At 42.2% G+C, this 27,719-nt stretch overlaps 2 protein-coding genes across 2 annotated transcripts; one reads left to right on the top strand and one right to left on the bottom strand.

Moving 5' to 3' along the window:
• The first annotated feature begins 433 nt into the window (after nucleotides 1-433).
• On the top strand, nucleotides 434-23,022 carry LOC129780593 (nucleolar complex protein 4 homolog A). The gene is made up of 5 exons (XM_055789021.1): nucleotides 434-678; nucleotides 845-962; nucleotides 1,051-2,016; nucleotides 21,382-21,575; nucleotides 21,634-23,022. Exons 1-5 carry the CDS (start codon nucleotides 535-537, stop codon nucleotides 21,751-21,753), a joined length of 1,542 nt encoding a protein of 513 aa, XP_055644996.1. The 5' UTR covers nucleotides 434-534; the 3' UTR covers nucleotides 21,754-23,022.
• On the bottom strand, nucleotides 14,830-27,719 carry LOC129780594 (uncharacterized). The gene is made up of 2 exons (XM_055789022.1): nucleotides 16,012-27,719; nucleotides 14,830-15,955 (listed from the first exon to the last, which is right to left on the bottom strand). The coding sequence occupies exon 2, from the start codon at nucleotides 15,863-15,865 to the stop codon at nucleotides 14,927-14,929; it is 939 nt and encodes a 312-aa protein (XP_055644997.1). The 5' UTR covers nucleotides 15,866-15,955; nucleotides 16,012-27,719; the 3' UTR covers nucleotides 14,830-14,926.

The following is a 27,719-nucleotide window of genomic DNA, read 5'->3' as shown; positions in this document are numbered from 1 at the left end:
TATTCCCAAGGACTGAGAATACGACTGTTTTTTGGACATTTTTGCTCCTTAAATGATGGAAGTATGTCACAATGCAATTGTCATCCATTATAAAACAATCCGTTACAAGATTTCATGCGCATTTTGGATAATGACATCATCAAAATGAGAGTTATTTTAGCATTGTATCGTTACTTCCTTATACATTCCACATTGGATGCAAATGACAACGACACAATATTTTGTTTACCAATACAGATACACTCTGCCTACTGCTCCACCTCATATGTACTCATTGGTTTGCATTACTAAAAAATTTACAGCCTCTTTTGCCGAGCATTTTCATGGGTGTACAAATTCAGAACAAAACTGCTCGATTCTGCTCGATATTTTACTGCGTGAGCAATTTTTTGCAGCACACCTGTAGTAAATGTCAACACTTTGTGCTCAGCCGTCAAAAACTCATCATCAGTGAAGTGTGAAAGCTGTAGGAACGGCACACAAAAGCCTAGTGCGGTGGTGTGTTTGAAATAGTTGCGTAGAGGAAAAGCAAAAATGTCGTCTCCGACAGCAGCAAACATCCTGATTCAATTTTCCTCCAACAAGTCCGTCGCCAAGCAGCTGAAGGTTAAAGTAAGCGAGTTTCTAGCGTCGCCAAAGAATGCCAACCATCTGGTGGAGATTATCGACTATTTGAAGGTAGGTCTGGAAGTAATGCTGTCGAGGCTCAGAACTTGCTGAAAACTCGTTCCACAGCTTATCAAATTCCTCCATGCTGTAAAAATGCGATGTATAATTAAAAAAAAAACTTATTGAATTTTTCTGTGAATTCAAGTATGTATTAAATTGGTTCTTCTTTCTAAAGGATTCGACGGCACGAAATGCACCCATCACGCCTATGCTCCTCTCTTTAGAAACCATTTTCACTGAACTGCTACGACGAAATGAGATGCGTATTGAAGTTCAACCATTAAAGCCTGTCGGTAAGTACAATTTTGTGTAAATTGGAATAAGTCGCAAAAACAATCGTATTTTTCAATAATTGATAATTTTTCTTTCTTTTCATTCAAGAGGAATCTCCTGAGGTGTGTCACAAACAATGGTTGCAAAGTCAATACAAGGAATCCTTTAGTGCTATTTTGGAAGCTTTTAACCACGAAAAGTCTGCTGAAAGCGTAACCGCTCTTGTCACTGCTATGAGGTTGATTACAATTGAAACTGAAAATCCGATTGATAACGGTTCGGGAGAGGCGCATTTGCCACTGACCAAGTTGAAACATGTTATGCTGGCCATATTGTCTTCGGAGCGAGCTAATACGCATCTTGTCAACCGTTTTATGGAGTATGCTTCATATTTGGACATAATCTATTTCTGTTGGAAAATTATCCCATCATTAGCGCCAAAGGAGTTCAGCCCAAACACAGTGTTCGTACAAAATTTCCTCAGCTTGATTGGAGCTGTTAGTTTTGGAAAAGACCTTATCGAAGACTCGACAAGCGGCTACCTCTGCATTCAGATGCAACACCTAGATTATCCCTACGTGCGCAAACAAATCAACAAGACATGGTCCTGTGTGATGAACTGGAAGCACGACGAAGTTACCCACCGACAGCTGCTGATCTTGCTGCTGGAGAAAATACTGCCACATCTAGACAAACCAATGCTGCTTACCGATTTCCTTATGGACTCTTTGGATGTGGGAGGTGCAATCAGCATGCTCGCTCTGCAGGGTATTTTCGTTATGATTCAGCAGCACAACCTCACCTATCCCAACATCTACGAGAAGCTGTACTCGATGTTTGAACCGGAAATTTTCCACACCAAGTTCAAGGCTCGTCTTTTCTATCTGGCTGATATCTTCCTTAGCTCTAGTCACCTGCCAGAGGGTCTGGTGGCGGCATTTGCTAAACGACTCGCACGGCTGGCTCTTATCGCACCCCCGCAGGATATCGTCATCATACTGAGGTTTATCGGAAACTTGATTATGCGACATCCGGCGCTTAAGCGATTGATTTTTCATCCCAGTGGTGGCGAAGGTGAGTTTGAACCGATACACCATTCTTGGTTTTTTTGTTTCTGTGAGTCCGACTGAAGGGTGAATTATTGTTGATATGACATTTACGCGTTTTAACCAATAGTTGACCAAGTTTTTTTTAACTCAAGTTTATTTTATTAGGCTCATTTAGCAACTCAGCAGTAACAGAGCCGAATTCATTCGTGTACAATTTTTATCTTGAGATAACTTTTGTTGTATATTGCACTGTTATCATTTTTAGACGTAAGAGTATTCCTATCCATCGATAAACATTTGTTTTATCTATCACACAGTAGCCGTTTAGGCGTAAAAGTATTCCTATTCTATCGATACACAACACATGTTGCCTTTTTCGGCGTAAGAATATTTGTTGATAAGAGGCTTCTATTGTTGTGTTATTAATAGTGCCAATTACCGATGCAGCAGACCGAAAATGTGAGCGGTAAGGGACTGGGATTACCGTCACATGATGATTGTTGCTTGGGCATAGTATCTAGAATAACACACAAAGATGATCAGGAAGGGAAGGTATTGAATTAGAGAGACTTTAAACTCTGAGAGTTCATTCGTCTCTTAAAAGATGATCAGTTGAGGGGCCCTGAGTTATGAGCTCATGATCGTTGAGCGGAGCGGACACGCAACTAATTAGATTACAAAGACACCCTGTTGACCAAGTTTTAATAATAATTTGTTTTGAACAAAGCTATTGGTGTAATTTTGATTATTGACGTTACAGGAAACCTCAATCTTCAAGGCTTTTTTTCCATTCTTCCGTATTACAGAAAATGACAAAAAAACGAAAAATCGCTAAACAAAAACATTGACCAAAATCTTGTTTCGTCCCTGTAGATTTTCAACCCAATAGTTTTTTTTCCTACATAACAATGTGTGTTTTCCATCAAAGTAATACTGTAGAAAAGTTTACATACTTTTGCATTTTATGAGCTTTTGTTTTTTTTTCAGATTCAATGAATTTTATTTTTTTTTGTATTTGAAAAATATTTTAAAATTATCAAAGTTGCTGTTCGATTTTTCGAACGCTAAAAATTTTGACCTGGTTCTCCGATTTGTTGGTATGAGTTTCGATTATTAGACCCAAAATATATTATTTGGGACCAATACTTCATCAATATAACAGGTTAATCTCGAAATATAATGCTCCAAAGTTGGTGGACTTAGGAGGTTTCTCAAACAAACGAGGAATCAGCGGTATATTTACCGGTTGTGAAGTGATTCAAATCAATTTTATGTACTTTAATGTTCATAATGCACGGGACTTTCCCTGCCACTCAGCTTACCGTTCTTTTGGGACCTCAACAGATCTTAGTTGAAAGCTTACTATGCCTTTCCAAAGCATCCAATGGTGCATTGCAAAGTACGTAGAATAGAAGGTAAGGGATATCTCCTGTGTATACACACGGAGAGCGCATGTGTTACACACACAACGAAGTTAGTAATAACAAATCCTCAATTAGTTCGAAGTACTGAAGTTTTTTCAATATTTCTCGATTTTAAAAGTTCCAAAAATCCTGAAAAGAGACAAAATCGCAAGTCGTGCCGACGGTAAACACGATAATATACCGCTTTTTCAGTGCAAGTAAGTTTTTATGTGGTTTTTATCGATTTCATACTGAACAGGTTTTGTTTACTTCAGCGAAATGTTGAAGTACCACGTCCCGCGATGCCGGAAAAGAATAATTTCAAATGAGATAAACTAATCGGAGACGTTTTCAGTTATCCCATGCATTCGCTCCATGGATCGGGAACGGGAACGACACTGCTTCGATATAACCTCTCAACACATTTGCTTATCGGATTGCATTATTTTTATAGTACAGGTGCGATAATTTTACAGTTTTAAATTTTAAAATAATTAAGTAAACTGCTATTTCATCATTTCGAAACATTTTTGGAGACAGTTCTTGTATTATAATTTGAAAAAATAAAAAATGTTTAAATTTATATGGATTCGATCGATGGTTTATTACTATTTCTTGCTTTTTTCCTTTGCCTACCACACTTGAACAAAGCAGGGAGTAGACTACCTTCTTATTCCACGTACTTTGGGTGCATTGTGTTTTTTGACAGGGAAAGCACAACGATACGCTTATTGCACCAGAACTGTCAAACGAATTTATAACCCGAAAAAGGCGTTAGACATGTATGCCGTTCCAATGATTCTTGCCTTTTTGACGTAGGACTACGTCTAACCGGAAGATATAGGGGGTGAAATGGAAATCTAGGCACTGAACAAGTAGGAAAAAATGCAAGACTTGGAACGCTTACAACTCGAGCATTTCTCAATAGATCGCAAAAGTTTTTGCATCAATTGATAGGAAATATATCTACGCATCTATCATAACGAATAACATTTCATTTTTCTTGAGATAAATAATTGAATAATTGTGAAATATCAAGCATTGCCAAAATGCACTATGTGCCCATTTTTGATTGGTCCATTTTGTGCTCCTCAAATCGTACCGACCAAAACGGGCAACCAGAGCAGCAGCGAAATAGAATGAAGCACGATTGGAAAGGAAAAAGAAAAAAATGAACGAAACATTGGTCGCAGTCTCACACATGCGTAATTCTCGAGCCAGCCAGTCAGCTTAAAAATCCCCGCTCCGCTGCCGTAACGATCATTCTTTGTGTGGACACCGACTGGACAACATCGTTGCTGGACGGGCTGGACGGCGAGGGATCGAATGCCTTTCTCAAGGTAAGAGGGCGGAGGTGGTAGCGCTGGAGTAGAATAGAGTAGAGTTTTCAAAGGGCCTTTCTCAAGGCTAGAGACGAATGAACTGCAAAAGTTTAAAGTCTCTATAATACAATACCTTCCTTCCTTCCTTCCGTAACGATCATTCTCATTCAAACCGTACACCACATCGGATCGCATCACAACACATCAACAAACCAACCTAAGCAGCCATGTAAAGGAGGTAAAGGAGGAAAAGTGAAGGGAAAGGCAAAATCCCGCTCGAACCGTGTTGATCTGGAGCTCCCCGAAAGGGTAGCTAGGCCGAGCGCGTTAGTACCAGTGCACCAGTCCACCTAGCCAGCGTTATATAGTTTCGGCCGCCGAAGTGATCGAGTTGGCTGGCAAAGCTGCTCGCGACGATAAGAAAACCCGCATTAGGAACAGACCACATTCGGTTCGGTGGACATCAAGACAACAACAGGCAGTTGCAGCGAGTGGCGTGTGGCAAACGCAATCGCAAAACGGCATCAGGTAGCAGAAGAAAAAAGTTTGTTCTTTATACAAACTGCTTTGGTGGCAAATCCAGAACAAGGCGGCATCGAGGGCATTCGAAATGGTTTTTTTTCAAAACCACGAGTACTAAGTTTTCTAAATTGGAACCATTCCATAAAACAAGGCGCTTTTCAGGGCCATTAAACCTTCCAAAAAAGAGTTTACGAAATACAGTTCAATGCTTTCTAAAACATTATCCAAAATTCCTGATTATTCAATTTTCATCAATTCTTAAATTGTTTCCAGATTGAAAGTACAGTAATTTACAATTAGTTCGACATTTAGCTAATTGGACGGACATGTAATGCGACTTATTTAGCTGGACATTTTTGTAAACATAGAGATCCAAATTATGACCCCACATTGAAAGTCGACACTGTACCACTGTCATCGCAAATGTTCAATTACAGGTTAAAATCGCCTCCAATGCAACACTGAGTGGCGCTTCGGCACGTCGCATTGAATGTAATTTACTGTACAACATGTCACAAAGCTGGATGGGAAGAACTTTTCCAACTGTGAAAGCTGTGGCAAGTGGCAACAAATCGCTGAACAGGAAGGTTTAGCCGAACAAGATGGGAATATCGAGTGATAACAAAACAATAAACTCTTCAGATTGAAGATAATTTTGTGATCCTGAAAAGGACCCTTTTTAGCCTGCATGTGAATTCAACGAGCGAACAAATCGTAATGAATGTATTTTTTTGCCATCGCTCCCTTTTAACGCTCATTCGTTCGTCTCGTTGGACTCGCCCCTCTGGCTGAGTCTGCCGATTTATCTCTATCCTGTGAGTGTGTACCGCTAGAGTATAAAACACGCGGACCCCAAAAAAATATCTTATTTTCTTTCAAACCGTAAACCCGTGTGGTTGTACGGCATCGGCATCGTAGACGTAACAAAGGAGGACAAGTTGAGGGAAAGGCAAAGTCTCACTCGAACCGTGCAGGTCTCCATTTCCCTGTTGGTCGCATTCACTGATTGCTCCGCAAGGGTAACTAGGCCGAACGGATTGGTGCCGGAGCACCAGTATACTTAACAGCGATTATAGAGTTTCGGCCGTCGGAGTGCTCGAGTTGGCTTGCAAAGCTGCTCACGACAATCAGAAAACCCGCATCAAGAACAGAGCAGCTTCGGTTCGGCGCTCATCAAGGCAACAATTAGTTTCAGTGAGTGGCAAAGTGTTTCTCCGGCACGTCGCATTAAATGTAATTTACTGAACAACATGTCACAAGCTGGATGGGAAGAAATTTTCCAACTGTGAAAGCTGTGGCGAGTGGCAAACGCAATAGCTAAACAGGAAGGTTTAACCGAACAAGATGGGAATATCGAGTGATAACAAAAACACAACACCAAAGGTTCTTTTCAGAACCATCAACATATTCATAAAGAGTAAACAGTAAACTAATCCATTTTTCAGGTAGATAGGTAGGTATTCACGTAGGAGAAGAAAATAAAACAATATATTTAAAATATATATTTAACAAAAGCTGTCCCCTTTGTATAGTCCTACGTCACTCCGGTTATGTCCCCGACATTACCCACCCGTCTTTTTATTAATTCCGCTCTGTACTCTATTGTCCGCCGGGATCATTTCGGGATCGTTTCCGAGTTGCAATCCAGACATTCCGATTGAGTTGAGTTGCGCATGCTTCTTACGGCATCGGTAAACAATGAATGAAATTCTATCGCAGTGCCGCCCGTAGTGATAATTGGAAACGTGGACTTATAGGGTTTCTCAAACAAACGACTTTTTGAAACCCCAATTAAAGATGGTTCGTAGAACTAACTTTTTCTGAAATTTTGATAGTCAATTTAGGTACTCTCAAGAATTCAAAAACTGCCAAAAAGGAATTTTAATAAAAGTGACGTTTATTGGGTTTTCAAACAAACGATTCAATTATCCGGAACTAGCGATTTGGAGAAAATTTGGTACTTTCAGACTTGAACTTCAATTTGGAATATTTAAAAAAAACATCGATCATATCGAAACGTTCTGCACTGAATGCTGAACATTAAAAAACCTACTGCAAAAATCAGGAGTCGATTCGTTAGGTTGGATGTATTGTAACAGGAGATCGCGTATCTCAAAATTTTTCTATCACACCTCGGAATCTTACATGCGTTTTCTATTTCCAATTTAGGCGTCGTGCACAAATTACGTAACGCGAGGAGGGGAGGTGGAGGTGAGTCGAGGTTGCGTTACTTACTGTGTATTAGAGATAGGAACCTACGTTACGTAGGCGGGGAGGGTCCAAAATCCGGATTTTTAGCGTTATGTAATTTGTGTACGACGCCTTACTGAATTTACTATTTTTATGGCATATAACAAGTACAGAACTTTTGAAATTCAAAAATCCACCGAAGGTTATGTTGTATTCAATAAAAAAAATCGAGGGGTTGTATCCGAGACGCGACCGCTTAGGGCGTAGGACTACGCAATCTTTTTTTTTTTAAATTGTTGGTTTATCATTTCGGATATTATTTGCGAATACGTCGAAATTTCATAAATAACTCTTTAGTAAAAAGTTTCGAGGACCCTGAAAAGGGTTGATTGGCTTGCGTGGATTTGTAGAATCATTTCGAGAAGCAACGATTTGCGCCTTTGCGAGAACAATACACTAATAGGTCATATGTGACAATTTGTATCTTTATATCAATGCACGCATTGCACTGAGTATTTAACGAAAGATCCGTCTTCCGCGCATCGCCATTTACCAAGCACGCGTCTAATAGATGCACACAGTTGCAGCGATAAAAATGAAACATCGAAACACACTTCATGTGAAATATTCGCTAGCGTTCACTGCTCTAGGGTAAACATAAAACATAAAATGACCTGAATAAGCGACCTTTGTTGTTTCGGGCACATAAATATTCTGAGAATTTTCCTCAGAGGAGATGCAATACTTATACACCAGTGACAGTTTACTCACTATGCAAGGGTGGAGTTTACTTCCCAAATATTCTCTTTTCGCTATCCCTCTTCGTTGTTTTTATTCTAGCGGCTGCATAAGTTGCCCGTTATAGACAGCACACAAATGGACAGAACAAATGTATGGGGAAATGGGAATGCTTCCAATTTTCATGAATTTAAGCCATATACAGACTATGGAATTGTAATGTTTAGCATCAAACAAATCTTTTATAACGAGAGAATCACTGAATTATTATTATTACTAAAGTATTTGGTTTGTTGTCCAGTACAAGGCGCCTAGAAGTATATCCTAAGGTGAGGCCGTTTCGTTACTAAGTTGGTTATGGGAGCGGCATATGAAAACAGTATGGAAGAAAGCAGAAGGGGAATTATTTGCTTGAGGCGTAAAAGAGACAGACTGATCACGAGCGAGCTTGGGCACAAGCATATTGTGTTTTGTTTACAAACAAAACACAGTAAACTTCCAAGATGGCTGAAGAATAGTTTTAGCAAGTTGGCTCACCTTAGGATATACTTCTAGGCGCCGTGGTCCAGTAGATATTTTCAAATTCTCATCATGCAACGTAATTCGTTCAATGTGCAAACGCGGTAAGTCAAAGCGTCCAATGTAACATTTTTCGCTCGGAAGCTTAAATTTTAGACTAAAATCACAGAACAACTGTTGCTGAAGATTCGGATTCCCCGAAGCAAACTTGATTTTTGCTCAAAGTTAGCTCGAAGCTGTAAACATATTTATTGTAATTTATATGCTTACAGAACAATGGACAATTACTTACTTTTAATCTTCACAAATAACAATAAACAGCAACAAATACAATTTCACTTATTCTGCGTTTAGGAAACTTTGCATGCAAATTTTAGGGTATTATAATAACTTATGTGTTTACTCTGTGTATCCTATTGTTGTAATTGAACCTTTTTTCCTTTGTGTGGAATTCACTATTGTTTTGTATGTCTTGTGTGTAGATGTTGGCAATGCATGCGTGAGGCGAACGGTCGAGGGGTCTTTGCTGTTAGTTGTAATCCTAACATTCCCCCCCTTGTGTCGCCAGAACTCCTGCTTCGGCGTCACATTCTGCCTTCACATCGAGAACAGCTAGTTTGATGACCGGTCGTGATATAATGCCGCCGGATGTCTGTACATCAGCCCTTCGTACTGTACCATCTTTACCTCGATATGTTCGTACCACCCGACCCCTTAGCCACCGATTCCTAACATTATTGTCGACTAATACAACTAGCTCACCCTCTCGTATAGGTCTGATATTTTCGAACCACTTAGTCCTTCGAGTAATGGTTGGGAGGTATTCGTTGACCCATCGCCGCCAAATTTGATCAAGCGTGTTCTGAATCATGTTCCAGCTGTTTTGGATTGCGGCTTTTTCGTCCACAGGAGTCTTGATCGGCTGTCGTACCCCTGATGAGCTGAGGAGGAGGAAGTGGTTTGGTGTGAGCGACTCGTGTTCAGCGGTTTCCAGCGGGACGAAAGTGAGAGGTCTTGAGTTGACCATGAACTCCGCCTCAACGAGTACAGTTGCGAATGACTCCTCGTCGAGTGTGCGAACGGTTGGGAGAGCTCCCAAAGCGGCTTTTACTGAACGCACCATCCTTTCCCAGCATCCCCCCATGTGTGGTGCGGACGGCGGATTAAACCGCCACTGAGTCTGGGTGTCGGTGAACGTGCTGCTGATATCCTTATTGATAATTTTAATTTCCTTCACTAGCTCTCTACTCGCACCGACAAAATTTGTCCCGTTGTCTGAGTAGATTTCAAGTGGAGCACCTCTGCGGCCGATGAATCGACGAATCGCTTTCTTGCAGGAATCCGTCGATAAGTTGGCTGCAATCTCTAAGTGCACCGCCCTGGTTGTCAAGCAGGTGAATAAAACGACCCACCGTTTCAGGGAACTTCTTCCTGTCGGTGGTCGGATGATGTAAGGTCCAAAAAGATCAATTCCAACCATAGTGAACGGACGATGGAAAGGCATCAGTCTGGCTTTTGGAAGTGGTCCCATTCTGGGTGCAGCCGGGGCTGCCTTATACACTCGGCACCACATACATCGTTTCCTCACCAATCGCACCTGTACTCTCAGCTTCGGTATATAGAAACGCCGCCTGACTTCATTTACTACTGTTTCATCATTTGCATGCTGGAATTTTCGATGATACCAGTCCAGTAGGAGGTCGGTTACCGGATGTCCTCTAGGCAGGATGATTGGGTTTCTGGTGTCGTAGTCAACGAAATCTGCTTCCTGAATACGACCGTCAACACGAAGTACGTTGAACTCGTCGATTGCTGGAGTGAGTTTTTTCAGGGGACTATTTCGATCCAGTTTACGACGATGTGTTGGGTCCGACTGAAGATTATGTTTGAACACTGCCACTTCATCCGGAAATTCATCGCTCTGAGCAATTCGCCATAGACACCGTTCGGCGTTCTGCAGCTCCTCCGTAGTTAACGCGTCCAACTGCAACGGTTTTTCTCTGATCAACCGGATTCCGTTGTCGATGAATCGCACGACGTAAGCCATGCTCCGTAGCAGTCGTTCCAACCGAGAAAATCGCTCTAACTTTACCACTTGCTCGATAACGTGATGTTTATGAACAAAAGCTGTACGAAGTTCCTCCGCTGTAGTGCTATTTTCTTCTCTGCAATCCCTTGGCCATTCGTGTTCGCTGTCATACAGAAATTTAGGTCCACGATACCATCGGCTGTCTGGATCAAAAGATGGTCCTTTTCCCCACTTAGTGGCTTCGTCAGCAACGTTGAGTTTTGTGGGCACCCACCGCCACTCTTGAACGGATGACAGGCTGAGGATTTCATTAACTCGAAAGGCCACGAATTGTCTATAGCGATGAGCGTCCGATTTAATCCATGCGATGACTGTAGAGGAGTCGCTCCAGAAAAAGGTGCGTTGAATTTTGAGCGAATGCTTCTCCTCAATCGTCTTCCGCAAACGAGCCCCAAGTACTGCGGCTTGCAACTCCAATCTAGGTATGGAGAGGGGTTGGAGTGGAGCGACTTTCGTCTTCGAAGACACCAGAATACAACGAACACGACCATTGTCCACAACGCGAAAATAGGCTGCTGCAGCGTAGGCTTCCTCGCCAGCGTCTATGAAGACGTGCAGATTCAGGAAGTTATAGCAGTCAGGGTTGTACCCTGGGAAATAACAGCGATCGACTTTGACTGTATTCATCTTGCGGAGCACAGCAAGCCACTGTTTCCAACGGTCGATTTTGGACCTCCAGACATCTTGAACAAGAACCTTCCCGTGTATAACGAAGGCTGCCACGATACCTAGAGGATCAAAGATGCTCATTGTAACTTTTAGCATTTCCCGTTTAGTCGGAATTGTTTCTCCTGATACTATTTTCAGCAGGTCTTCCCGGAAACTGAGCGCAAACGAAAATACGTCTTCTTCCGGCAGCCAGATCATCCCAAGGAGTCTCTCTTTGTCCATTTCCTTGTCGGTAGTGAAGCATTTTACGGACTTAGGATTCACTTCGCCGATTTTTTCAAGCACCGTCTTCTTGTTCGACAACCAATTCCTGATTTCGAAGCCAGCCTTTGAGTGAACTTCCGCTACTTCCAATGCCAACTTAACAGCCTCCACGTCCGTATCGACACTATCCAAATAGTCGTCCATATAGTGATGGTGCTTGATTGCGATGGCTGCCCTTGGGTGGTCGACTTCGTTTTCCTCAGCGTTCAGGTTCATTGCAAATATAGCTTGTGTTGGGGAACACGACGCGCCGAAGATCGCAACATTCATCACCATGACTTCGATTGGCATCTCTGGATAGTTTCTCCATAGGAACAGTAACGCGCAACGATCTTCCTCCCGGATAAGAAGTTGATGGAACATTTCTTTAAGATCTCCAGAAATTGCCACCTCACGTTCACGATACCCGAACAATACAGACAGAAGCGAAGTTAGAAGATCTGGGCCCTTTAGCAGCATCGAATTCAATGAAATACCTTCGACTTTGGCTGCAGCGTCCCAGATTACTCTCACCTTGTCCGGTTTTCTGGGATTGAGAACTATACCGATAGGGAGATACCATGTGCGACGTGGATCGAAGCGACTCAATTCCTCGACGGTTGCTTTGTGTGAATAGCCTTTCTCCAAGTAGTCTGACATTTGCTGACGAACTTTGCTGTACAGTACAGGATCCCTGGACAGCCGCTTCTCTAAGCACCTCAACCTCTTCTCCGCCAAAGGTCGACTATCAGGTAATTCTACTCCATCATACTTCCATATCAGCCCTGTTTGAAGTCTTCCACTAGTCGTACGCACCGTGGTCTCTTCTAGGATTCTACGAGCTCGTTGTTCGTCGACTCCTTCCACCTGAGGGACAAGTGCTACTCCAAGGCTTTCAACGGAGAAAAAATTCTTCACGTAATCATGCAGATTTTCGTCGACGGTCTTCGCACAAATGTGTAACTGTCGATGCTGCATATTGCCTTCAGTTCCACGCTGACTTCCGTAAACTGACCAGCCAATACGCGTTTTCGTCGCTATCGGTTCATTTGGTCGACCTTCGCGAAGCTTGAGTGTAGACAACAAGTGTGTGTTGTTTAAGCCAATTAGAACTCCCGGTGCTGCTGCGTCAAAACTCTGTACCGGCAAGCATTCGAGGTGTTTGAATCGTGAAGACATGTCGCTGAAGTCCAAGGACTGTTCTGGGAGTCCAAGATCTTCCACAGTATACGCCTCACCAAGTTTGAAGCGCTTGTTACTACCTACTGCGGAAATCTGGAGTTGTATTCGGTTTGTATCTGCAATTTGTTTCTTCACACCCCCCGTCCACTGAATGCACAAAGATTCCGATGGGCCGTTCACTCCAAGTTCATTAACCAACGACTGTTCAACCAGAGTGATTGATGAGCCGTCATCGAGAAATGCCAATGTGTTAACCTGGCCATTTTTCCCATATAACGTCACCGGAAGAACTCGGAACAATGTAGATGAGCTGACTTGACGATGAACCGTAACAGTCGCGTTCGTTGACTTTTGGGTTGATGATGTTGCTGCTAACGGGCAGTCCGAATGCAGAAGACAGTGATGTTTTTTCTGACAACCGTTGATCCCACAGGCTTCTCCTTTGCAAGGCCACCGAACGTGTGGCGTTAGACAGCGACGACAGAGTTTGTATTCTTTTACCAGTTTCCACCTATCGTCGAGAGAAAGTCTTTTGAAGGACAGACATCGCGCCACCTGATGAATTCCAACTCCACATGCCGGGCACATATTGTTTCCTGTTGTTTGTTTGTCTGAAAAATGATTGAATGCGTTCTCGTCACGTTCGCCTACTCGTTCATTTGAAGTCGTATGAGAGTTCACGTAAGCTTTCTCGTTGGATCGGGAATCCTTCGATGGTTTCTGCGAGAATGTGCTGAAACCGGTTACACTGCTAGTGGCTGATACAATCTTCCCCATGTATTCGCCGAACACACTGAGGTCGATCATCGGCACCTGCTCCTGGTGTAGCGCCCAACTAAGTTTAACATTAGCCGGCAGCTTATCGACCAATTCTTGCAACAGCATGGGGTTCGACAGGTGTTTCTCCAGCCGGATCGCCTTTAGATGTCCACACAGATTTTGCACCGCAAGACCGAAGCTCACAAGCGATTCGAGTCGGTCCGCCCTCGGTGCAGGGATTGCTCGCACTTTCGAAATCATGTTGTGGATGATATGTTCGGGTCTCCCAAACAGAGTTTGCAGCGTTGATATCACTTGAGGTATCGTTGTGGGATGAAGTAGAAAGCTGCTAACCGCCTCTCTGGCACGACCTTTGAGACTTCGTTGCAAACGAAGTAGATTCTCCGAATTTGAATAGCCGCATACCTGAGTCGAGTGTTGATAGCTACTGTAGAAGAGTGGCCAGTCCACTGGGTCTCCGGAGAAAACAGGCAAGTCCTTCGACACGACTTGCCTGGCTGCCAACTGCTGGGACGATGGGGCAACTTCTGCTGACAAAATTTCACTACTCGACATAGGTGGATTTATCACAAATGAACTCGGGACAGACCAATGGTTCGGTGGACCAGACGCAACATGGGGGGACGGCAATATTGGAGGAGTTTCTGTTATATTGTAACAGCTGCGATCACCCATAGGGGTACTGATCGGCGATGGGAAACCATTTTCAATAAAAGAATGACACAAATACGAGGGGCTAGTGTTTATTTGAGTGTGAGGTAAATTGTTTGGAATCAAATTCTGAACACTCACCGGTGGCATGTTGGTACGAAGGGGTACGGGGGTGTTACCTACTGTTCCTGCTGGTCGGTTGTTCGCTACCGATGACTGCACATTTATCACTGATGCTGCTCGCTGATGAAACCTTGGACACAATCCATCTGGAACAAATTCAGTCCCACTTAAGTGGCCGTCAACCATCTGCTGCTGTCGATGAAAATAGTTCTGCTGCAGGAACCGCTGCTCGATTGTCCTCAGCCGCTTCAGTTCGTTCTGCACTGCGGCCATCTCGTTCTGTTTCCTCTCCTCAATGAGCGCCTGTTCACGTTCCCGCTGCTCTAGTTTCGCTTTCAGATCAGCCTCTTTCGCTCGTTGATCCTCCAGTTCTTCTCGCTTCTGAAGCTCCATCTGCTTCATCTGTTCAATTAAATCCAATTCACGATTCCGTCGTATATCATTTTCCTTCTTGTGCTCTGCCTTTAAATCCTGAAGTCTCCGAATATTGTGAGTTTCAGACCGCTACTTTTCGTACAACGTCTCATTCTTGATCACCTTAGGAATGGCCCCCGTTGTAGGTTCCTCTAAGAACTCGTAGTAGGTTCGAACGTTTACCGGTGATAACGGAGGGTAGACAGGATCCTGGAGTAATTTACGTTCCACAGCGTGTGCACCTTCATCTCTTTGGCCAAGCGAGTCTTCCATAGTTATGCTACCAGTGGTCTCGACATCCATTACTGCGGCTAGCTGGTCCGCTAAGTTGAGCATACGAATATTTTGTCCACCAGTGGCTTCTTTTGGAGTGCGCGGAGTTGATTGTTTGAGGACCGCAGAAACTGCTTGTTCATCCAGCCAGTTCCGGATTTTACTATTGCGAAAACTACTACTACCACTCCTCAGATCGTCGTTATCTTCATCCCCTTGACTCAAGATCTCATATTTACGGGCAATGAATTGCCGTTGCCGATCAAGTGTTTCTCGTCTAGCCCTTTCTTGGAGCAATTTCTCCTGCTCGACTCGTTCCCGATGAATTTGTTCCTCCAATTGTCTCTCTTCCTCCAACCTCTCTAGTTCACGGGATATTCGTGTTTGTCGTACACTGTGGGTACTCAAGGCACTAGAAGAAGGACGAATTGGGGCAAAACGGATTGGTTGAATGCATGTTGCGCAGACGAATGGTTCCATATGAACTGTTGTTGAATTCACATTCGCACATGAATAGTGCCAATAGCACTGACAATCTCGACATCGCACCATTGGTTCACTATTGTTCGGTCGCTGACATCCAGCACAATCGAACGCTTCTGCGCGTTCATTGTCGGAAGATAACTTAACGCGGGTGTTATCTTTAGCTGGATCACGCAATAGCGCTTGGTCGCTGCCGATGTGGAGGTTTGCTTGTCGCTCTCGCAACGCCCTCGCTTGGGATCTCGTTTGACGAACGTTGGACCTCCGATGCATTATTTCTCGACCATAAAACTTCGAGATTTTGTTGCTGAAGATTCGGATTCCCCGAAGCAAACTTGATTTTTGCTCAAAGTTAGCTCGAAGCTGTAAACATATTTATTGTAATTTATATGCTTACAGAACAATGGACAATTACTTACTTTTAATCTTCACAAATAACAATAAACAGCAACAAATACAATTTCACTTATTCTGCGTTTAGGAAACTTTGCATGCAAATTTTAGGGTATTATAATAACTTATGTGTTTACTCTGTGTATCCTATTGTTGTAATTGAACCTTTTTTCCTTTGTGTGGAATTCACTATTGTTTTGTATGTCTTGTGTGTAGATGTTGGCAATGCATGCGTGAGGCGAACGGTCGAGGGGTCTTTGCTGTTAGTTGTAATCCTAACAACAACAGTTACGATTGGTTTTTCAGAGTTTTTATTGACTGCTAGTAGTAAAAGTAATGATAAAGCTCGATTCCTTTTAAAACAATTCGGGGTACAATGTTCCGATCTTCAACTTAATTTTCTCGAGTTGATGTGGATGTTACATAGGACCTTTTCAAATGTTAGGCGAGAAATGATGTGCACAGTTTTTTAAATCGTTTGTGTTTACAGGTACATAAGTTTGAAGGAGCCAAACCCCTAACATTTTGTACATTTTGTACGTATTGTACATTTTTCTTCAATTCGATGTGCACAGTGTAGGATATAATAATTATCTTCGTTTATGGTGTATTTGTTAAGACGCGAAGCTTTTGAAAAACCAGAAGACCAATTTTTCGTAACCATACTAAATTACACGTTGCTGCAACATACTCGCAGTGTCCTGAAGCTGCGTTACCGGGGGTACACGAACTGGATGCTACTCCACTCGATGAATGCTGGAACACCTTGGAAGCAGCAATTAGCAGCACAGTAGAGACGACCATCATCGGGTATGAACAACGAGGACAACGGAACGAATGGTTTGACGACGAGTGTCGAGCGCTTCTGAGCGAGAAGGATGCAGCACGTGTAGCCATTCTGCAACGAGCGACTCGACAAAACGTGGAACGATACAGACTCAAGCGAAAGTAGCAAACACATCTTTTTCGGGAAAAAAGCGTCGCCTGGAAGAGAAAGAGTGTGAAGAGATGGAGTTGCTTTATCGTTCTCGAGAACCGCGGAAGTTCTTCAAGAAACTAAGCACCTCGCACAATGGCTTTGTGCAACGGGCCGAAAGGTGCAGGAACAATGATAGGTGAAGTTATGGAGGCCATTAATCAGTCGAAGAACCACAAAGCAGCTAGTAACGATGGCCTCGCAGCGGAGCTCTTCAAGAAAGTTTTGGAAAAAATTGTTAAGTATATGCACCGGTACTGAGTCAGGATCTCAGTATTTAGTCAGTAATCTGTCCCATCTATAAAAAGGTGACAAGCTGGATTGTGGAAACTATCACGATCCTGAATGATGCCTACAAAATTCTGTCTCAGATCCTCTTTCGACGTCTATAAATTTTAGTAAACAAAATTGTGGGAAGTTATCAGGCCGAATTCATGGCTCGACGACGGACCAGATTTTTATACTTCGGTAGATCTTCCAAAAGTACCGCGAATATCAGATCCCTACGCACCACACCTTCGTCGACATCAAAGTCGCATATGTTACAATCGACCGATGACAACTATGGAGAATCATGGACGAACACGGTTTTCCCCAAAGGCTAACAAGACTGATTCAGGCAACGATGAACGTTGTGCGGTGTAGTGTGTGGATTATGTTGTCTTCATTAAAAAACCATTTGATCGAGACGATCTGTCGGAATCATTTGAGACTCACAGGGGACTTCGACAAGGCGATGGCCTTTCCTATTTGCTCTTCAACGTGGAGCTGGAAGGTGTTATGCGGAGAGCGGCCTTCATCATGCGGGGCACGATTTTCAACAAATCGGTTTATCTGCTTCGCCGACGACGTGGATATAATCGGAAGAACACATGCGACGGAAGCGGGCTTGTATACCCGACTGAGAAGCGAAGCAGGACTGATTGGGCTTGAGATCAATGCGTCTAATACTAAATACATGGAGGGACTGATCGTAACAGAATTCTTCATGTTAGTAGTGTTGTGATCGACGGCGACAAGCTCGAGGTGGTAGAGAAATTTGTCTACTTGTCTATTTGATAACAACAGACAACAACAAGAGAGATGTCCATACATCCTTATCTCTCACGCTGAAGGTCACGAGTTCAATTTTCACTCCCGACATTCTTCCGAAATGGAAGTAAAGTGACGACGTACAAGCCAGTCGTAAAATTCGAAGACGCATGGTCAACGGAAGTCGCACCTACTATGGGCTCCGCAAATCCTTTAGATCCAAGAAACTCCGACCCCGTACGAAGTCTACCATGTGCAAATCCTTTAAATCCGACCGGTTGTTCTCTATGGGAACGGAGCATGGGCGATTCTCGAAGAGGATTCACAAGCACTTGGTGTTTTTGAGCGCCGAGTGTTTACATCAATATACGGTGGTGTACAGGAAAACGGAGTATGGAGAAGGAGCATGAACCACGAACTGGCGCAACTCTACGGTGAATTCAGCATCCAGAATGTCGTCAAGACTGGGCAAGTGCGATGGGCAGGGCATGTTGCAAGATTACCGGACAACAACCCCTCAAAGATGGTGTTCGCATCGAATTCGGTGGGGACAAGAAGAAGGGAGCCCAGCGAGCGAGGTGGTTGGACCAGGTGGAGTAGGACTTGGCAAGAATCGGTGTGGCAGGGATTTCGCTAGTTGGGTTGCATTTTTTCCCAGTTGACGAACTGGTACTATACCTGACTTTCATTGAAATTTTCAACTCGAATGTGAAATTTTTGTGAAATATGCAAGTGAGACGTGGGGTATAACAGCAGAGAACATGCGGAAGCTTTATGTGTTTGCTAACCTGAGGCATATAATTCGAGCCCGGTGGCGTTGTTATCAGAAACCGATATCAAAGAAAATCACGAGCGTAAATGTCGGTGTATCGAACACACATTACACTACTGGAATTACCAAGGACACTGCAGCAGGGACAGTCCCAGAGGCTCTTACCAGTTACTTGAATTCGTGATCGATTTGAGATTAATTTAACATGGAATGTGTAGGTTCATACGTTTCTAACAATCATACTATTTATTATTACGTTGGGGAAATTTATTATTACGTTCTTCGCATTGCCAAATTTCCTGAGTGATTAGAGATTTGGATGAAGAGAAGGTTGTAAAAATCTACAGCTAGAGTCTTCCGCCAATAAGGTCCAAGACCAAGACCTAATAATGACATTATGAAGCTACCTTTAGAAATTTTACAACAAAACGGTGCATAGTTGACCCAAATCGGACAATCCGAAGCATATTAAAAATAGTTCCGAATTTCACCCAAAAATAATGGATTACTTTTTCCCCAACCTATTGGGTGTACCGGTAAGTTTCTTCGGTTTCACAACAGATGGCCTAACTTTTTCAGTATATGTCAAAAAGTTGAAGCGCAAACAACATAGTTTTTTGCCACTTCGAATATGTCAAATCTCGTACCAACTAGAGTGTTTTTGCGGGGAGTGTTACTTCATTGCTTCAATATGAAGAAAAAATGGGTGGGTTATATCTATGATATAACCGCAAGGTTGACGTGGGACTACCTTAGCTTAGCAATCATTTGTTTGTATTGATTGACTTTTTGATTGAATGAAACAATTTCCGAATTTAATATATTCAGTTGTGAGTGAAAAGATTGAATAAATGCCATATAAGGTCAATTCATGCATTATGATAGATTATGTTCTTCGTTATAAGTAAATTTAATGATATTTCTTTTACGTTACGACAAAATATGTGAACGGAAGAGTTATCAAACGATTATTTTATTTTACATTTCCCTCTGAAGGTTGCATCTCTCAAGTGTACGTACTTCTTGAACCGCGAATTCGCTTGATTTGATGAATTTCAGGCACTCAGTTTCGATTTTGATATGTACGTCGAACGCATATTGTTTAATCATCGTTTGACAACGAAGAAGGAAAATCAAAAACAGAATCCGAGAGTATTGGGTACATTCCATTCTCAGTGATTCGCACGGCATGTATGTCGGATTCCAAAATTGAGAGCGAATTGAACTGTCGATCAATAAACAATCGTCGTATGGCCGCAGGTCAAAACTCGCCAGTACTGACAAAACAGTTTGAATGCGGTTTGCCGATACTGAATCGGTGAAGTGTGTGCATATGCATGTCGCTTTGTACTGATTAAGTGGACCAGTCAAACTATCGGCCAACAAAAGCCTGCAGTCTGCGGGGGCTTTTAGGGCACATTTCAATCGGAACAAAAAAAAACTCCGACTTGCATGAATTTGTAATGCCAGTTTCCCCACGCTCCATTGATTTCAAGTCTACGTTAAGGAAACACATTAGAGTCGCAACAAAAATGCCCACGACTTACATGTATTCGCAATGCCAATTTCCCCACGCTCCATGGATTAAAAGTCCGTGTTAGGGAAACACATTTCAGTCAGAACAAAAATACCCCCGACTTTCATGTATTGGTAATGCAGATTTCTCCAACGCTGCTTGGTTTTGAAGTCTGTGTTAGGGAACACATTTCGATGAGAATAAAAGTCCCCATACTTCCATGTATTTGCCATGCCGATTTCCCCAACGCTGCTTGATTTAGATGGCTGTGTTGGGGAAACCGTCAATCGGGCCAATCAAAGCGAGGTAGTTAGGGCGTTTTTATAACGCTTAACGTTTTACAGTTATTCAATTGTTTATCTAATGAAAAATAACATTTTATTAATTGCGATAGATGCGTAGAAATATTCCCTATCAGTTGATGCAAACATCTTTCCGATCCAGTAAGAAATGTTCGAGTTATAAGCATTCCGAATCTTTCATTTTTTCCTGCATGTTCTGTGTTTAGGTTTTCATTTTACCCCCCATATACTCCGGTTAGACGTAGTCCCACGTCAAAAGCTGCGGAAAATCATCGCATTTTGGTTGAAGTTTATGGTGACCATGCTGCAACCAAGCGAACGTGTCAGACGTGGTTTGCACGGTTTGAAAGTTGAAATTTTGACTTGGAAGAAGAAGATCGTTCCGGACCTTCAAAAAAGTTTGAAGATGAAGAATTGGAGGCTTTACTCGATCAAGATCCGTCACAAACGCAACAAGAACTTGCAGATATACTTGCATAAACAGCAAACGTATTGGAATCAAAATAGTTTGGAGATGTATATTGATTGATGCACTCTCATTATTCTGAAGCGATATGTAGCATACAACATTTTGCGAATTTGAATAATCTGGCTGGAAACCATTGCGCGCATTTATTTGTATTGTTCCAGCAACGTCTCAGCAACCTACATTCATTGTGGTCAATTTTCGTTTTGGCACCAATATTATCGCCTTCTCGCTTTAATGAAATGAAAAATCGTCGAAGATATTAGAACACATAGAATTTTAGAACCCATTCTAGTTTTGTTTCCATTTTTTTCCATTGCTATCCTTTTCAGTGTCCCAAGATCCATTCATCATGGACGAGTGCGATCCGGTGAAGTCAAACGCTCTGGAAAGCTGTCTGTGGGAAATCGCCACACTACAGTCGCACGTACTGCCATCGGTCGCTACGGCAGCCAAGTTCATCTCCAATCCACTTCCAAGCGTCGAGTGGGATTTGGCCTCCGTGCTGGAGATCAACGAGAGTGACGTAAGTTCACCTGCGATTGCCGCCTCGAAACTGCAATTTTTTTTTGTTTATGTTTCAGATTTTTGACAAGGAGATTGCTAAAAAATCCAAAGAATTTGCCTTACTCATAGATCGACCAACATCCATGTTTCTGAGCTGCGGTGGCGAAAGAACCTCTCAGTATTGGAAGTTATTTTAAACAAATCGTTAGACGTGGTTTTGGATGATATTTTGAGACCATTTATTCACATAGAACCTAGGTTGTTTCCCTGGAGTAGTAGGGATAGTAGGAAACACTAACACAATTGGGAACTCGTTCGCCATTATTCAAGGACAAACCTGAAAGCATTTTTTTTTCTTTTTTGAATTTGACTCTCATCACAATCATTATTTGCAATTGAATTTAGCGAGCTTTTTTTTTGGTCAGTAGAGTACATTAATGATTCAGCTAGCAAGTGTGCGTACTGTGAACGCATGTGAGTGTTTAACACGAAATGAAAAAAAAACAATACTATTAAACCTACAATTGTCTACAAATAAGAAATCCATAAAACACATAGAAGCAGCCAACTACAAAAATTCACACACATTAATAGTTAAAACGGTGTAAACAATTCAATATTTCATATATCGTACAGTATAATATGGGAGACCGAAACAGAAAATCTCGTAAAAACCTGCAAACAGCCGCATCAACTAAACGTTCCTATAGCGCGTGAAAGTGGGCAAACTATTGCATTCGTTTAATTTTTTACATACAGTGTAACCAAAACTGCGAGCACCAGCATATATTGTTTTAGTTCACTACAAACTACCAATAATAACACTACTAGTAAACGATAACCATACTAATATTAGGTTCATGTTAGCTGTTTTATTGAATGTTATTTATTGTTTAATCGCAATTACGTTCATCCGACAGCGGAAACAGGAGCGAACTCAATTGCGATAGTTTATAGCCTCATGTAACCGGAAAGCCTAGGAATAGCATCGCCATGATCATGTAGCCTGTCGAAATTCGCAATTGAGTCAGTTCTTCGACTTAACTCGGAACAAAATAACCAGATATGATGAAATACAAGTACGAGTATCTTTGCACGAAATCACGATAGAATCTACACTTTAAGAGGAACGAATCATTGTATTTGCGATTAGATTAGTGGAAGCAGACCGGTTAAGCATAGCCATAGCAAGGAAGTATAACTATTGCACACCAGAAAGCAACGGTTATTACACAGCAAATGTGATTCAAATATATTTTTTAACGTAAGGGAAAGTGAAACTGACACCCCAGTCGCTTGGAGCGAAAGAAGAGCTTTGTTTAGGTTAGGAGTTTTAGGTTAGTAGGAACTTTTCAATTGAGAACGCAATGGTTTCGTTCGAAAAGGCGCCATGAAGAAAAAAAATAGGCAAGAAAGCTATGTGCGGAGTTAGGAGTGAAAATACACAAACGCATCATTCACCCAAACCGTGAAACGCTCGATTCTCCTTCGAGTGGTTCGTTTCTTGTTTCCGTTTCGAAATCCCCAAATCGTGATCCAATGTGTGACCACGTTTGTGCCGAAAAATGCATCGGAACCGGTTGGAAAAGCTGCTATAGTTCCTTTGCTTATCGGAGGTTCGTGGGAATACTACGGTACGACGACTGTTCTGTAGCTAGCCGATGAGAAAAAACCTGCTTAGTGCCGTGTCGAATGAACTCAACCCTCACCTCGCGATGTATTGACGTATTGACCTCACCGCTAGCGTGTTCATTTTCGCTACTCGTACGTCTTCGCTCAAATTCTCACATATTGGATCGGATACATAAAAGTATCCGACATTCCTCGTTATTGACTTCGTGGTCGGTTAAGTGATTCTTTTGTCGTTTCTTCCATATTGTGCATTATCCGTGGATAAATGAAGTGGCCAAGGAAATCGCAGTCTACGAAAGGAGGAATACTTTCACAGCGAACGCTGTGATCTTTTGTCCGTACATCGTCATTGATAGCCCGTTCGCACATCAATTCTTCAACGATAATGTGGAGAAAGTGGTCAGCACAAGCAGTCTACGAGTCATACGCATCCAACTACCTCTGTCTGCGCCGAAATTGGAGAACCTTCTTTCGATCTAATCATATACTCGGCGATCGTAGCCGACCTGCCAGTTTCTTGTCTAAAACCAGCGGTAGAAGGGAGACCCACCTGACCACCCTTAGCAACACGATTCTGCAGTCGATGGGGCATGCCAACCTCCCCCGGTGGCAAAACAATACTGGTTTGGTGCGAACGAGTGGAGGTTCCCAACTGTTCTCGTCGAGAACGGTATCAAGAACAACTTTCGATCCGGGGCGAGCTCGACCGTTCTGCTAGAATATTTCAAGGCCATCATAGCAGAAAAATACCGTCTCCATGAGATCAGATACTGGGACAGCTCAAAAGGACCATCAGGAGTTGGATTTGGGGTAAGCGATAATGATAATAGTTTGATTTCCAGCATTAATGGCAATTAATGGCAAGCGCCTCCGAGCTCACTTCTTCCTGAGACACGGTTGGTCTTGGGAGATTTCAACTCTCACGGAACTGCCTGGGGGGACAGTACGACAACAGCCATTCATTGTTGATATATAACCTTTGTACCAGCTTCAATATGACAATTTTGAACACTGGGGAAACAACACGTGTACTTAAACCTCCTGCTATCCCAAGTGCTATAGTACCTCTCGCTTTGATCTAATTCACTATCGTTAGATCGCAAGTGGTATGTAATACATGACCCCAATAGTAGTGACTACCTACTAATAACGATTTCTATTTTCAATGGGTTGTATTTTTTTGAATCAATAATCATGGCATACTTGTTGAAAAACCTTCCTGATGTGGCGAAACATCGATTGTTGAATTTATTTAATCAGTTTCTGGAACATAATATTGTTCCGGATGATTGGAGATAAGTACGAGTTAGCTATTAAAAAACCCGAAAAACCCTTCGTACAATTCGTACCGCCCAATAGCAATGCTATCATGTATACGGAAATTGTTGGAAAAATTGATCTTGTTTCGACTTGATAGATGGGTTGAAACAAATGGTCCACTCCCAAAAATACAATATTAGTTCCGCAGGGGCAAAGGAAGGAATGATTGTTCTACTTTGTGTTGTTTAGAAATTCAATAGCTTGGGCATAAAAAAACAGATGGCTTCAGTATTTTGAAACATAAAAGGGGCTTTTGATCATGTTTCAATAAAGGTTTTGTCAGACAAATTACACTCTCGGGGTCTGCCGTCTCTATTGAATAATATGTTATAAACTTGCTTTGTGAGTAACATTTGATTTTTTCCTACGGAGATTTGGCAGTCACCTCTATTCTATATTTCGACCGATTCGAAATATTTTTAACGACTTGATAAAATTCAATTCTGTATTCCGTTCGACTTGTTTTGGCATTTCGATTAATCTGTTTCTCTTTGAATATTATATGGGCAAAACGTTCGAAATTATCACTCGAACGAAATAACTGTTTCGAGCGAAATGGAAATCCGTCGGAATACAGAATAGGGCTGAGTAGGTCTCCCCCTGAGCTCATTTTTTAGTCCTCTTTTGTTCAAATCGACTCTTCCGCCCCGGGTGCCAAAGCTTCACTCGACGCCACTGCTGATGGGTCCTCTATGAACGAGTCCACCGAATTTGGAGTGTACAGCGAAATTTCCAGTGCCTCCCAAAACTTTCAGTTACCTTGCTCAGTATATATTGCTGAATTGGCAGCCATACACAATCCGTTGGACAACGTCGCCTCGCGACCTTTTGACGACTATTACATTGTAACGGATAGTCTTAGCTCTGTTGAAGTTATCGGTTCAGTGAGGCCGAAAAAGCTCACTCTATTTCCCTGAAAAGATACGAGAAATTTTGAGTGTTTTATCCAGACGCTGATATGTCATCACCTTTGACTTGATCCCTTCACATTGCTCAATTCCAGGTAACGGGAGGGCTGACATATAGCAAAGGTGGGTTTAATTGATGGTGACATTTATCAGCGTCAAATCGCATTCAATGAATTTTATTCTTTAGTCCGTAAAAATACCATCGCTAACTTGTAATGCGAATGGAACGAAGATGAATGGGGCCGGTGACTTCACTCGATTATTCCTAAGGTTAGCTTCAAACTCAGATCTATGTTTTCTTAAAAGTTTCCTGAAGAAAATATGTTATCCTTCTAAACACGAGTGGGCCGCGAGTAAACGGTTTTCTACCTGATTAGCCATAGATGTAAGGAAAAATGTTTATATTTAGTAGTATAAAAATATAATTAACACTCCTATACTCGCGTATAGGTCTGACAGACCGAGCATCAATAAGGTGGCTGAATTAAATGACTATTAAAACTGAATGAATTTAAAGAAAAAATATTTTCTGGCAGACCCGTCACGAAGCTAGCCATCGACACCCTAGTAAGGTGACATGGTGAGAAACAAATTACTACGAACAATCAAAAAGGAAATACGGATCGGAACAGACGGCAAAGAATAAAGGACGACGAATGGAAACTCGGTCCCGGAACTGTAAATCGCAAAATATCCTGGATGGCGACAGGATCCTTGAATCTTGAATCCCGTCACTTTGGTATCGCCGCACTGCAGGAGCTTCGCCGGAAAGGAGAGAACGTACGAAGGATTGGTGGCCGCAGGGCCCTGATGTGTAACAAGATTTTTGTACCCAGATGAGCTCCCACTCCCTGTGTACACATGCGCTCTGGCGAATGAGCACGCTCTGAAACACAGATGAAATGATTTGTTGTTAGCGCTGCTTTTGCGCCCAGTTTTGCGCTGAATTTTTCGCCGTGCTTGCGCCGTTTTTCTATACTGCGCGCTTGAATCTTGATGGCTCTCTCTGTTGAAATATTTTTCTTCACACAAGCGTATACGCGCTGTTATGCTTTGCTTAGAACGAGCAAAGACAAAGAGGGCGCTAGAATTTGATGTGTATGAGTGTGTGTGTGTATAGAATGAGGCGTGCATCGCACAAGTGAAAAGAGATGAGTTTTTTTCACTCAACTGTATCTTATTCTTTGAATAAATACCAATAACGTCTACAAATATACAATAGCAATATCGCAGAGACGCACACTCCAGAGTAAACAAATTACGATATTTCACGCGAATATAGGAGTGTTAAGAGTTTGGCTCCTTAGAACCTATGTAGCTTGTGAAAAATTACGAATTAAAAAAAAAAGTCTGGTGTCATAAATCCAATTTCTTATCTTGCACGACACTTCTCAGTCATCGTTTAACTCAATCAAAAATTACAAACAATTCAATGGGCTCTATTACTACTTGGGCTGAAAAGTCCCGAGATTTTTCAACAGATGGCGCCACGAAAAATGAACAAGATTAATTTCGAGAGGTTCATCTGTCACTAGCTTATGCGTGAAGTTTCATGAAATTTCGTTTATTTGTTCACAAACTACAATTGTTTGAGTGTCACTACCGAAGCATTCGTATAGAGAATGGAAAAATAGGTATATTGTATTCTGATCAAACATTGTTCCTGATGGGGAAAACTCCCGAACAATCAATGCAGTGATTGACGAAATGTTATTTCACTTCTGCTCCTTCGAGAACAACAGTTTATCTGTGGTTTAGTGAATTTAAAATGGGCCGTGCAAGCACTGCAGATGCACCTCGCTCTGGTGGGCCGAAACATGAGGCTACGAATGCAGAAATCGAAAAACGAGTGCATCGATGCATTTTGAACGATCGTAAAGTGAAGTTACGTGAGTTAGGGGAGGCCGTAGCCATTTCAAAAGAACGAGTGGGATAAATTTTTTACGACATTTTGGACATGAAAAAGCTGACCGTCAAACAAAAACAGCAGCGCGTTGATGATCCAACAGCCGGTGCGGCGTTGTTAAAGGGTTTTGTGACAATGGATGAAACGTGGATCCATTACCACACTCTTGAGTATTACTAGTCACATCTGGAAATTTATTTGAAAATTACTGGAATATTAGGAAATTTTTATTCGAATTTTAAGTCGACACCCTGTTAAAATAAGTCGATCGAAATAAACAAAACGTTCGAAATACGGAATACAGAATTAAACTCGAACGAAATGCGGATCCAACTGTGTTCAGTCTGGGAACAAAGATGGTTTTTCATTTGTAGTTTCGAATCCATAAAAGTATTTG

This window comes from Toxorhynchites rutilus, chromosome 3 (genome assembly GCF_029784135.1).
Source record: "Toxorhynchites rutilus septentrionalis strain SRP chromosome 3, ASM2978413v1, whole genome shotgun sequence".
NCBI classification, from domain to species: Eukaryota; Metazoa; Arthropoda; class Insecta; order Diptera; family Culicidae; genus Toxorhynchites; species Toxorhynchites rutilus.
The sequence above is the reverse complement of the archived record's forward strand: the minus strand, read 5'-3'. Positions and strand labels throughout refer to the sequence as shown.

Excerpts from the sequence above, each read along its gene's own strand:
- LOC129780593 (XM_055789021.1), top strand. The coding sequence starts at position 535 with ATGTCGTCTCCGACAGCAGCAAACATCCTGATTCAATTTTCCTCCAAC. Across the intron at positions 963-1,050 it reads TCAACCATTAAAGCCTGTCG|AGGAATCTCCTGAGGTGTGT; the intron begins GTAAGTACAATT and ends TTTTCATTCAAG. Across the intron at positions 21,576-21,633 it reads TGGAGATCAACGAGAGTGAC|ATTTTTGACAAGGAGATTGC; the intron begins GTAAGTTCACCT and ends TTTATGTTTCAG.
- LOC129780594 (XM_055789022.1), bottom strand. The coding sequence starts at position 15,865 with ATGCATCGGAGGTCCAACGTTCGTCAAACGAGATCCCAAGCGAGGGCG.